Source organism: Cavia porcellus, unplaced genomic scaffold (genome assembly GCF_034190915.1).
Source record: "Cavia porcellus strain 051 isolate PalLab524CR breed Dunkin Hartley unplaced genomic scaffold, mCavPor4.1 scaffold_1, whole genome shotgun sequence".
Lineage (NCBI taxonomy): Eukaryota > Metazoa > Chordata > Mammalia > Rodentia > Caviidae > Cavia > Cavia porcellus.
Genome location: NW_026947484.1, coordinates 61,094,916 through 61,107,586, shown reverse-complemented (window position 1 = coordinate 61,107,586; position 12,671 = coordinate 61,094,916). Strand labels below are relative to the sequence as shown.

Genomic DNA, 12,671 nt, shown 5'->3' with positions numbered 1-12,671 from the left:
AGCATGGGCCAGCCTCCGTGTCCCTGGAGCCGAGGACTTCAGAACACAGTTCCTGCCCTGTCTCTCCTTGCACACCTTGGACCACTCATCCCCTGCCTTAGTAGCTCTCTCTCCTGTGCTTTGCACAGGCTCTCTGCGACTCTTATTAGGCGCTTGACTTTGTGATGATTAGAATGTGTGGGGCAGCCTGGCACAGTGGTACACTCCTAGAATCCCTGCACTCTGAGGCAGGAGGATTGCAAGTATAAGCCTAGCTTGGGCAAATAAAGGACTTCATAAGAACCTGTCTCAGAATATGAAATTTTGAAAGGGACTGGGGGTGTATCTCAGTGTGAAGACCCTGGGCTCAATCCCCAGAATGGAGGTAAGGGGTGGGTTAGAGCTAGAACAGTAATAAAAAAATGTAACTGAAAAAACTAAGATAAACTGTTTTTAAAACAGATTTAAAAAGTATTCAACCCTTATGTCGGTTTTAAACTGAGGTAGTTTAGTCCAACTTACATTCTTTCCTGTGCAGAGATAGGGTGGAAGTCTCGGCTTCTGAGTCCTAGCAGGCAGGTTAAGGTGTTTACTCTGCTGGAGACTGGGAATCTAACCCCGCCTGACCCAGGTGGAAGCCAGGGCACTTGTGCTCACATCAAGCATCAAGAGCCAGGTGCAGAGGGGGTGCTCACATCCCTTATTTTCCACAAAATTTCCAGTGTCTCGAACTTTCACTCACGAGGGAGTCCACACAAGGACCCTGGAAGCCAACTTTGAGGATTGAGGTCACCACTTAATGGGCTGGGAACCTTGAATATGTTACTTAAAGTGCTCTATGCCTCAGTTTCTACAACTAAAAATTGAAACCATAATAGCTGTGAGGATTAAATAAACTAGAGTGTGCTGTGTAATGCAGAATCTGGTGGGAACACTATTGTTGGGCTGTTGTTATCCAGTCATTATTAAGCTTCTTGACCTGCATTGGATGCATCAGTTCTGGTGAAAACTGGAAGGGGATCGGAAAGTACCCTTTGATGAGCTGGAGGATTGACCCATTTATCCTTCAGTCCTCAGAATTCCCAATTCCATCATTCAGCAGTGCGTTCCATGCCCAGGGGGAATTTGGGCTGTGTGTCCTGAGGGGTGCTGTACCCTGAGCCTCCTAGTCACTTAGCCCAGCGTGGGGGAAGCCCCAGGCATGGAATCCAGAGACTCACACTAAGCTGCATCTCCACCCCACATACACCCCTTCTCGAGACAGGATCATCCAACTGACCAGGGCAGTCCTCAGACTTGTAATCTTCCTGCCTCAGCCTCCTAGAGTGTTGAGATTAGAGGTATGTGCCTCCATGCCTGCATGAGTTTGATGTTTTTGAATAGTGGTTTTAAAACATTTTAGTTGCATTCTTTATTCTCTTAAAACTTACTGAAAACCCCAAGGAACTTATTTTATAAATAAAAGTTTTTGGCTCATGTTTCATAATACTTTTGAAGCTTTAAACTGAGAAGCTTAAAAGATAATACACATTAAATGAAACTTGTTGCTATAATTATTTTCCAAAGAAAAAGTAGTTTTGATGTGACTGGGCTGGAACACAGGGCTTCTTCACACCGGGGCTTCCCAGAGGAGCAGGGATGGAGTGCGGTATCTAGGGGACAATGCTGGCGCCAAAGGTCGCTGGTCACTGTGGTTGAGGAACGCATCAGGGTGAATCCTTAAGCTTGCACCTTGCCAGGATGCAATTCTCCTGCGGAGAAGCCATTGCCCCATCCATGCTACAAGCCAAGAAGTGGGCAATGGTTCTGCCCCGTGCAGGCTGACCTGGCCCAGGCCCTCATTCTGGTAACCAGCCAGTGGGACACGGCCCGGACCCTGCCTTCCAGGCCAGCTGGCTCAGAGCGAGGCAAGGCTCCCTGAGGCCGCATGCTCCTGGCCTCCTGGGAATGCAGGGTGCACCACACCCGCACCGGGGCTGTGCCTGGCGCCCATGAACCCAAGTCCCAAATTTCCACATCCTCTGACCCCCAGGAGCATCCTGTGAGTGCACTGCCCTGACTTGCTGCCCTTCTCTAATCTTGGAGGTGGTGACACTACCAGGGTGAGGGTGCTGCACTGCGCAGCTCGCATCACACACTCTGTTGTTTATTTTGTCCATGTGTGTTATGTTAATCTCTTCTCTCCAGACAGATGGTTTCCGGAGAGGTTGTTTAGAACTGAATTATGGGAAAGACCTCACTCCCCAAGCTGGCCCCAGCCTGATGGTGTTCACAGGTTACTCTCTGCAGTTTCTTTGTAATACTCGGTTCAGGTTGCTCTCACATGCGAGCAGTTCCAGTCCTGAAACTGTGCAGCATAGCATGATTTCTAAGTGTAGCTACCAAGTGCTCATTCTAGATTTGCCCAATTTTATCCTGTAGCTATTTCTGCATTTGAAATTCAGCCAGTTTCCACGGAGGTCCAGGAAGGGGGAGTTGCAAGGTTTACATGCAAGATTTCATCAAATCCTCCTGCCGTGGTGACATGGGAGTTTAACCGGACCACGCTGCCTGCGACGACCGACAGGTGAGCAAGGTGCTAGTCTCTGGAGGTGGCACAGGAGGTGTGCAGACTTGCTGTGCGGGTGGAGAAGAAAGGACCGTGGTGGAGCCTCTCCCCTGACTGCAGGAGACATTGCAGACTGGGACAGAGAATACTAGCACCGGTGCCTCGTGTGTGGGCCTGATTCCTCGTCCAGGCAGACCTCAGACCCATCCGTATGCACATACACATGCACACTCGCGCCCCTCAGGCTCTGAGGGTCACTGAGGCTTAGGGATCAACAAATTGTTGGTAACTCCTAAAAGCTTGATTTCTGAGCTAATCCAAAGTAGGCAGAAAGCATTTGCTAAAATGTGAAAACAGTAAGATGAAAATTTATTCAAGGAAGTGCATTATTAAAAATTTATATCCAGGTATATCTTGGAGAAACCATAGATGCTAATAAGTAAAACATTAAGAGTTTGAAAACAAAACATACTGAATACTCAGCCATCTACTACTCTGTAATTTCAGGTGAGACCCTGAAGAATTAGATTTACAGATGTCACAAACCCTGCTGTACAGAATTATTGACATCTGAAAGCTCTATAGACCCAGATGAAAGCTGTGGATCCAGTTAATTTTTTTTTGTTTGTTTGTTTTGGGAGTGCTGGGTTTTGAACCCAAGGCCTTGTGAATACCTCGCCAGCACTGTCCCTGGGCCACACCCTAGACCTGGCTCATGTGCCACGAGGCCTCTGAGGCGTTGCTTCTGGCCCCGGAAGAGGGACAGAGTGTGTTCATTCCTGGCACAGGTTGTGTTAAATAAGATGCATGCTATAGCAAGCTGACCTCTGTCTCTTCTCATGACAGGATGGCTGCCCTGCCCACAGGAGTGCTGCAGATCTATGACGTGGGCCCAGGGGACATGGGCAGCTACCGCTGCGTGGCCGCCACCATGGCCCACAGGCGCAGGAGCGCTGAGGCTGCACTCACCGTCACCCCAGGTAGTGCTGGCGCAGCATCTCTGGGCCCTGAGATTGCAGGAGCACCTCCACCCTGCAGTTCCTCTGGCGAGACAGTATCCCTCCCGGGGGCAGCATTCTAGCTTCAGTTACCTTATAATCTATTTGGGAAATGGGCATTTCTGTCTGTTAAGCAACTGCTTGCTCCCAGGCTAACTTGTTTTATGTTAGCTTTAAGAAAGGCTGGGTAGTGGGGATTTAGCTTAGCAGTATAAGTGCTTCCCTGGAAAGCTCAAGGTCAATGAGTTTGATCCCTGGTACAAAAAAAAAAAAAAAAAAGATTGTGTATTCATTTTATAAGTATTTCTCTTTTGTTTTTTAAAATTATAAAATGCAGAAAGTACGAACAACAGGAAGCAATAATCTCTTGGCCCCAGAATTGTTCATGGTTGATGTTTCCAATCTGGTATTTTTTTTTTTTTTTTTTTTTTTTTTTTTTTTTTTATCGGTACCAGGGATCGAACTCACGACCGCCTGCTTGCAAGGCAAGTGCTTATGCCGCTGAGCTAAATCCCCAGGCCCCCAATCTGGTATTTTTATAAAATACAAAATTTTATATAAATCATGGGAAAAAGTACAAAAATAAAAGCTTTAAAATATCATCTCCAATACCAATATTCACAAATTATCATTGACATTAAACAAATGTTACGTATTTTTGCCCTGTATGAACGTAGCTAGAAGGAAAGCTAGAGATATAGATATAAAGAAAAAGATCCGTAACTCATTAAAATGGAGTTAAATGTAAATGTACTTGAATGTAGAGAAAGAAAACCTGCACTGAAGACATTGATTTGTTTTGTTTGTTCTGTCATTTTGTTTTGTTTTGTTGTCTTTCTGAGACAGGGTCTCACTATGCAGTTCAAGCTGGCCTTGATCTCAGTTTGTAGCCCAGGCTGGCCTTAAACTCAACAGTGATCCTCCTGCCTCAGCCTTCTGGGTGCTAGGATTATAGGTATGTGCCAGCACATGTGGCCTAGGTGTTGTTGAGCATCATATGAATATATATCTTATAAGAGATTTTGCTTCCTAAAAGGTCTTTTAAAGCTTACAGTATTTTGAAACTATAAAGGCTGAAGTTACTTTTTAGTTTAATTTAGACTTTTGGAGGCGCCTACCCCACACTGTGCACCCAACACACTTTCTTCTTGGGTAGTACATGAAGACAAGGATGAGAGCATGTTCCCACTTCTTCCCCAACTTCCCGATTCTTACTAACCTAAGGATAAGTATTAAAGTGTTCGAGTCTCAATTAAAAGTGAATGATAAGGGTAGGCATGGTGGTGACCGCCTGTAATCCCAGCACTCGGGAGGCTAAAGCAGGAGGACCACTGTGAGTTCGAGGCCAACCTGGGCACCTGAGTTCAAGGCCAGCCTGAACTGCATAGTGAAACTCTGTTTCAAAAAGACCTCTCCAAAGTGAACAACAATAGCCATTCTAACAGGTATGAAGTTTTCTCTCCAGAATGTGCAGGAAAGGAAACCAATAGAGCTAATAGTAGGGATGTAAATTGGTGGAGCTACTACGGAAATCAGTACAGAGGTGCCTCAAAAAACTAAAAATAGAACGACTGTTTTACCCAGCCATCTCATTTCTGAGCATGATACAAAGTCAGTATGTCAAAGAGATGTCTGCACACCATATCATTACAACATAATTCTTAATAGCCAAAGATATGGAGAAAACCTCATTGTCCAGTGACAGGTGAATGGGTACAGAGAATGCCATGGGCACACACAGCGCAGTAACACCCAGCCATTATAAAGGGAAGGTGCCATTCAAAATAGCGTGCATGGATGTGAGGTCGTTACACTAAATTTAGTCAGAAAAGCAAAACAGAAGGATAAAGGCTGCATAATTGCACTTTTAAGAGGTCCCTGAAATTCTCAAATTCACAGAACCAGAGTATAAAGGTGTGCATGAGAGAATGGGGGAAGCATCAGTCAGAGGATATCACAGGAGAAAGTTCTAGAATAGTAAGTCCTTTGTAAGACAGGACCCATAATTAATCATACTCTATTTTTTAGTTTTAAAATGGCATGGAGAATGGATCCTAGGTAGTCCTACTATAAAAAATAATTAAATTTTGAAATGAAGAGGGAAAAGAAAATAAAAGACAAAATAGATACGTTTTGGAGTAATGGATATATTTATGGCCTTGGGTATAGTAATAGTCTCACAAGTATATGTATATTTATCTCCAAACTCATAAGTTAGATACATGAAATAAGTACAGCGTTTTATACAATAATCATATTTCAATACAGTAGTTAAAAAGGAAAAAAGGAAAGGATATGGAAAGTAACTAATGTCAGCCCCTTGATGAATGGCTAGATAAAATGTCCTACCTGTGTTAACTGTTACTCAATCATTACTCATTAAAGAGGAAAAACACAAAGGCCAGGCATGATGGCACACACCTGTAATCCCAGCACTCAGGAGGCTGAGGCAGGAGAACTGCTGTGAGTTCAGCGACAGCCTGGACTACATAGCAAGACTCTCAAAAGCCAAGAGAGGGCCAGGGGTTTAGCTCAGCGGCATAAGCACCTGCCTTGCAAGCCGAGGTCATGAGTTCAATCCCCAGTACTACATACACACACACACACACAAAAGCCAAGGAAAAAGAAAAAAAAATAATAAAAAGGAAGAGCACACTGATATGTGTCCCAGCAACATGAATAAACCCTGAAAACATGTTAAGTAAGAATAAGCAGCCAGGAGATGCTCTATGTTGTGTTGCTCTGTTTGCATTAACTGTCTGGGGTAGGTGAATCCAAAGAGCCAAGAAATAGGTTATAACTGTCATTCTGCAGAAAAGAGTTTGGAAGGTGGCTTGTTTCTTTCTGGAGTGATGAAAATGTCCTGAAAGTAGTTGGAATCGTAGTTTCACCTCCTGAAAATTCTAAAAACTGCTAAGTTATACACTTTAAGTAGGTGAGTTATGGGTATGTGCGCTCTATCCCTGTAGAGGAAGTGGTTAAGAGTTGTTTTGACGCATCTTGCCCATACCTCACTTGTTACAACTCGCTGTTGTGTTCTGTCTTTGCCTCCCCCAAGCGAAGGCATCCAAACCCTTCAACACCCCAACCATCGTCGCAGGCCCGCAGAATGTCACCGCGGCCCTCCACCAGACAGTCGTTCTGGAGTGCATGGCCACCGGCAACCCCAAGCCGATCATTTCGTGGAGCCGTCTTGGTAGGTTCGCAGAGGAAGTCTTTGGAGTCCTTTAATTTTGTTTATTCTGGTGAAACTGGCAAGGTGCGTGTTTTAGATAAAACGCATCTGGTGGTTCCGTAACTCCTTGGGCATTGCAGTGTAGGGAAAATGCTGTACAATGGAGGGCTGTGTACTTCTGACCGACTGCTTGGGTACCCATCTCCTAACGCATCTCAGGTCATGTCTTACACTGTCTCGCCCTCTTTGGCACAGATCACAGGTCCATCGACGTCTTCTTCACTCGGATGCTTGGAAACGGCAACCTGCTGATCTCAGATGTCAGGCTGCACCACGCGGGGGTGTATGTCTGCAGGGCCACCACTCCTGGCACACGCAACTTCACGGTTGCCATGGCAACTCTGACGGTCCTAGGTATGTTTTCTTTTAGTATGTGAGTAAGAAAATATTATTTTCACATTTGCCATTTTATCTCAGAGCTTTACTTGTTCCTTTCTTGAGTTTTGTAACACTGATCTGGGTTGATAAAAGGTATCATAAAGAAAAATTAAACGCTTGTGCTAAAATATAACAGCACCACCCTCCCCAAGTCACGTGCCATTTGCACACGTGCAGTTGTGCCCCCATTAAGCCTCACTTGCTACCTCCCCTGATCTCCCGTGAACTCACCAGGCAGTGCTACAGTCTGTCGTCACCCTATTCACTGGCAGCTGATGAGGAAGGACTGAGGGTGCACACACCTTAGGGTGTCGGGGGATACAGAGACAGTCCCTTGCCGGACATGGACAGGAGGAATGTGTGGACACTTGGGACCCTCTAGCCTCTCACGCTGTGTTCCTCCTGTCGCTCCCGCTGGCACCCCAGAAATTTCTCTTGTTTTTCAAAAACAGCTCCTCCTTCATTTATCGAATGGCCAGAAAGTTTAACGAGGCCCCGCGCTGGCACCGCTCGGTTTGTGTGTCAGGCCGAGGGGATCCCCACACCCAAGATGTCGTGGCTGAAAAACGGGCGGAAGATGCACTCGAACGGCAGAATCAAGATGTACAACAGGTGCGCCCTGTAGAAGGTGCTAGCGGTTTTATGCAAAACAATTCTATTATGAAGTAAATGATCTTGACAGTTAAAGCTAAATTTAAATAAATAAGAAATTAAGACTTATAGCTCTAGCATGCCATAGATGCTTTGTGTTTTATTTATGCATAAAGTGAGTGAAGTGAGTGTTGGGTGATTCCCTGGCCCTCAGGTCTGGCCGTGGTGAGCACGAGCTAAGTTAGCACCACGCGCACAGCCGTGCTTTGGGGTCTCACCCCTGCCTGCATTGAGTGAGAAGGCCAGAAGGAAAGTTTATTCTCTGAGACTCCTCAGACTTTAAGTGTACATTGTTACTAGTACAAGTATAAATTCTTGTTACATTCTCACTTAGGCTCAACAAAGCTAAAACTTTGGTGGACCTGATTTTATATAAGTATTACAATACTTTGTGAATTGTGTGGTGTTTGAGCAATGCTGGCTCTTAGTGGAGAGGTCCTTGCTTTCGTGGTGTTGTGGCCTGAGCCATATCCCAGCTTCCACAGCCAACTTTCAAAACTAGTTTAAGTTTTCATTTAAAGCAAAGAGGCTTTGGATATCAAAATATGGATGAAAACTCAGAAAGTAAATTAGTAATTTCAAGTAAGTAATACAGAGTCCCATTAATGGGGCTGACTGTAGAGTTTTCCCTTCTCAGTAAGTGTCATCATTTAGAGCCAGAGTGTGCAGCAGTAGCTGAGCTCTATTTTTATGTCATTCTTCAAATTTTCCTTCCCATAGTAAGCTGGTGATTAATCAGATTATACCTGAAGACGATGCCATCTACCAGTGCATGGCTGAGAACACCCAGGGCTCCGTGCTGTCCCGGGCCCGGCTGACAGTGGTCATGTCGGAGGACAGGCCCAGCGCCCCCTGCAATGTGCACGCGGAGACAGTGTCCAGCTCGGCCATCCTGCTGGCCTGGGACCGGCCCCTCTACAACGCCGACAAAGTCATCGCCTACTCCGTGCACTACATGAAGGCGGAGGGTGCGCAGTTGCCGGGACCTCGGTTTTCCTCTGTGGCCGGGTGGCATTTTGGGATGAAGGGTGTCTGGCCAAAGCCCCGAAATAGTTCTCCAATTCTGTGGCACCTGCCTCTTTAATAAGAAATCTTTCACCTGTGCTTCTGTTTATTTCTCAGTGTACTGTGGTTGTGTGCTCTGTGCTGTTTAATGCAGTTTAAGATTTTTCTGTTTAGAAACTGGTTTCAGCTAAGGCAGTGCATCTCAGCCTGCTAAAATCCCCAGTGTTGTACTTAGGAATCTTTTTTTGGAAGAGGTAAATTCCTTACCTGAGCCATACGCCACTTCCACCATCAGTGACACATAGGCCGATTGGTGAACGTGCCTACGTGCAAACCGTAAGCACTGTGGCGTGTTCTTTTTAAGGGGAGAGTAAGCATGGTCAGGTTTTCCACACTGGATTCTGGGTTTTAAATGTTTTCTGAAATTGTGGAACTCGTTTGAAGCTTGAGTAGGACACTCTTTACTGATATCTGTTTACCTTATAAAAGCAAACATGAAGTCTGTCCTAAAATTCCTAGCATTATTGGTTTCATTTTTGTTTTTTAATCTTTATATGTTGCTTTTGGCCAAAACCTTAGCGGAAAAAGAAAAGCTACTTATAAATGCTAGAACTTTGTCCATCAACTTTTCATAGAATCCGTGATAGAGATTCACAGATTTTAATTCCAGACACAAACAGCCTAGCTTTAGGCAGTGTTTAGTAACACAAATTCAGATGCCCCGAGAGTGGTGTCGTGTTGAAATTGTCTTCAGAGACAGGTGTTTTGTTGTCGCTGCTGCTGTTTGTTTTTTGCAGTTTGTAGTGGGTTGAAAGGAGATTTTGAATGTAAGTCGGGTTGTGGCTGCAGGAAGAATGGAAGTGCTGTGCTAATTCCCTCTCTGGTGACTTAGCGGAGAAAGGAATGCACCCTGGTGGAGCCCACTCTTGTTCCCATCCTGCCTGTTTCATTAGCGCCTCTGCATGAGGCACAGTGGCCTATTCAGGGGCAGAACAAAGCTTTTTAATTCGAACTCAAGGACCTTGTCTGGGAGGTCAGAAATCTACTATGCCATTGCTAATTAACGAGCCATTAGCCTATCTGTTGTGAAATGCCTGTAATCTTGTCTAATTAAAATGCTATCAAGTTAATTCAGAAATGTGGGAAAAGGTAGTGCTGAATTTGCCTTCTGTTTTGTTTATGAATACAGCACCGGGGAGGACCTGCTCCACAGGGATTAAGCCCTGACAAGACAGGCTTCCTCTATACCTTGCCTTGCCTGATTTATTAAGAACTGCCGAGAATTTTTTTCTCTTCCAAAAGATCACTGTGGGAAAAGCCTTTTGGAGCACCTTCAGTGTCTTCCCATTCTTTTGCTTTTAGTATCAATAAAAGAGCAACTTGTATTCATCAGATTTAGTAGGGTCTGTGGGCCAGAGTGAGATCTTTTGCAGGACAACCTTTGGTTGTTTGTTTTTGTAAGAAGGGACTCGTTGCATTCCCTGTCCCTTCACTGATAATCAAAGGGCAAAGGGCGCTTGCGTGGAAGCATTAGGAGAATAGCCCTAGATTCGGGTCCTGGCTCTGCACGTTCCTTACCTAGACTCCACCCTGCTTGCAGCTCTGGTTGAAGGGGAAGCAGAGTTTCAGGAAGGTTCCTTCTTTTCCGTTTGATTTATTTGGGAAGTAATTTGTAGCAAGACAATTCCATCGTTACTTTTTAAAAAGAAGGACCTCTCTGTTCACCAAAGACTCTGTAATGAGTCATAAAGATAGAGATGGGGCTAGGCCCAGGAACCCAGTGTCTCAGAGCGAGAGGAAGAGTTTTGCTAACCGTTGTGAATATCCGTGATCTGTGAACACGAGTTCTTTGCTCCAGGTCTGAATAACGAGGAGTACCAGGTCGTCCTCGGCAATGACACCACTCATTATGTCATCGATGACCTGGAGCCGGCGAGCAACTACTCGTTCTACATCGTGGCCTACATGCCCATGGGGGCCAGCCAGATGTCGGACCACGTGACCCAGAGCACCCTGGAGGACGGTAGGAGCTGCAGGCGGCATCATCAGGGAGCCCGCCTGTGCCCAGTGAGGGAAAATTGCCTCCTTTTGGTTAAAAAGACGTTTAAATAGCAATCCGTCAGCAGTAGCTCACTTAGGATAAAGAATTTATGATTCATAATATAAGTTTGATGGTAAATTCTTACTGTATTTTCTAGTCTAAATTGTAAATAAGTTCTTTTTTTTACCTTATAGCACCAAAATGTAAGTTCTTCTAGGCATGAAAAAATACAAGGAATGCTACATAGTGGGTGTGTAGAGTGACTGATGGTGACGGGCTTTTGGAAGTGGGAGTTTATTGAACTTAGTGCTTCTCAGTTTTAAAAACCTTCAATTAATAAAGTAGCACTTAGGTTATCTACTAGGTACGTGTAACACTTGTTCATTTGTTACTGATCCCCTGGGCTCCAAGAGAGCAGACCCCCACCTCATACCATAGAGCTGGTGTGGGGTGCACACCTGTAATCCTGGCACTCTGGGAGGCTGAAGCAGGAGGAGTTTGAGGCCAGCCAGGACATAGTAAGACCTGGAGGGCAGGAGTTCAATCCATTAAGATTCCCCTAGAATCTTGTTGGCCCCCCTTAGGGTACTGTGGAAATGGGCTCACTCTCTCCGGGGGTGCCCATTTTCCTATTTGCTGTGGAAGGGAATGATTACACTGTTCTCTCTTTACAGATGTTTCACATCCTAGAGGAATAAAAGTACTTGTTTTCAAAATAGCATTATATAAGTAATTCCCAAATCTGTCCTTTTGTTCATTTGGTTCCAGATCTTTACACACACATTTATAATGCCACTTATTTAATCAGAGTTTCACCAAGTATCAAATTTCCACTTACTTGGGTGCTGAATTCCAACTTTGAGTTTTTGTTCAAGACTGTGCTGCAATCAGAGTGAGTCTCTGATATCTCTAGTAAACACACTGCATTTGATAACATCTGTTTTGGTATTGTCAAGGGGGAAACACAAGCTGACTTGTCATGGGGGGTGTGCGTGCGTGTGTGCATGCGTATGTGTAACTGGTAACTTCTCGTTGCTGAGTCACAATACCAAATACCCACAATGTAAAAAATGAGAGTTTTCCTTGGCTCAGGGTTTCAGTCCATAGTTGGCTGGCTCTAAGGCAGAAAGGAATGGTGTAGGGTCCTGAGTGGAAAACAGCTGCTCTGGTCTTGAAAGCCATGAAGCAGAAAGAGAAGCAAAGAGCCAGCAAGTTAGATATATACCCTTCCAGGGCCCAGCCCCAGGGACCCCCCTGCAGGTCAGCTCTACTATCTCAGTAAGCCAGGCACCTTCCAGAAGACTGGCACTTGAGCACGTGAGGCCCTTGGGGAACATCTCGATCTAAACTATAATATTCCACCCCTGACCCCCAAAAGGCTCATGTCCATCTCATTATGTAAACTGCATTTACTCCATCTCAAGAGTCATCAGAGTTATAACAGATCCAGCATTGTTGAAGTCCAACTCCACGGTCTCAGAGTCTGAGATGCAAGGAAAACTCTTAGCTCTAGCCCCCTGCAAAAATTAGACAGTTAAACATTGCTGACATGCGGTGACACAGGGTAAACATTCCCATTCCGAAATAGAGGAATAGGCGAATAGAAAGATATAAGACAAAGCAAGAACAAAATCCAGCAGGGCACACAGTAAGCATTGTAGCTCTGTGTCCAGCACCCAGGGCAAAGATGTGAACTGTGGACTGTGTGGGCAGGCCTGCCCCATGCTATTATAAATGCTGCAGCCCTCATGGCCTCTCTCCTGGGCTGGCTTTGCTCATTGCCTGCTGCTTTTTTTGGATTTCTGTGTTCCTGGCTCCTCCATCTTTCTGGAGTCT

General features: G+C 45.2%; 1 protein-coding gene across 1 annotated transcript in view; it reads left to right on the top strand.

Moving 5' to 3' along the window:
* The window catches only part of Prtg (protogenin), an 80,781-nt gene that overhangs the window by 26,681 nt on the left and 41,429 nt on the right, over window positions 1–12,671 (top strand). The window contains exons 3-9 of the mRNA XM_063249118.1: window positions 2,401–2,545; window positions 3,374–3,507; window positions 6,584–6,721; window positions 6,956–7,114; window positions 7,591–7,750; window positions 8,510–8,757; window positions 10,653–10,817. Of these exons, the coding sequence (XP_063105188.1) occupies window positions 2,401–2,545; window positions 3,374–3,507; window positions 6,584–6,721; window positions 6,956–7,114; window positions 7,591–7,750; window positions 8,510–8,757; window positions 10,653–10,817 (1,149 nt within the window). The remainder of the gene's footprint in view (window positions 1–2,400; window positions 2,546–3,373; window positions 3,508–6,583; window positions 6,722–6,955; window positions 7,115–7,590; window positions 7,751–8,509; window positions 8,758–10,652; window positions 10,818–12,671) is intronic.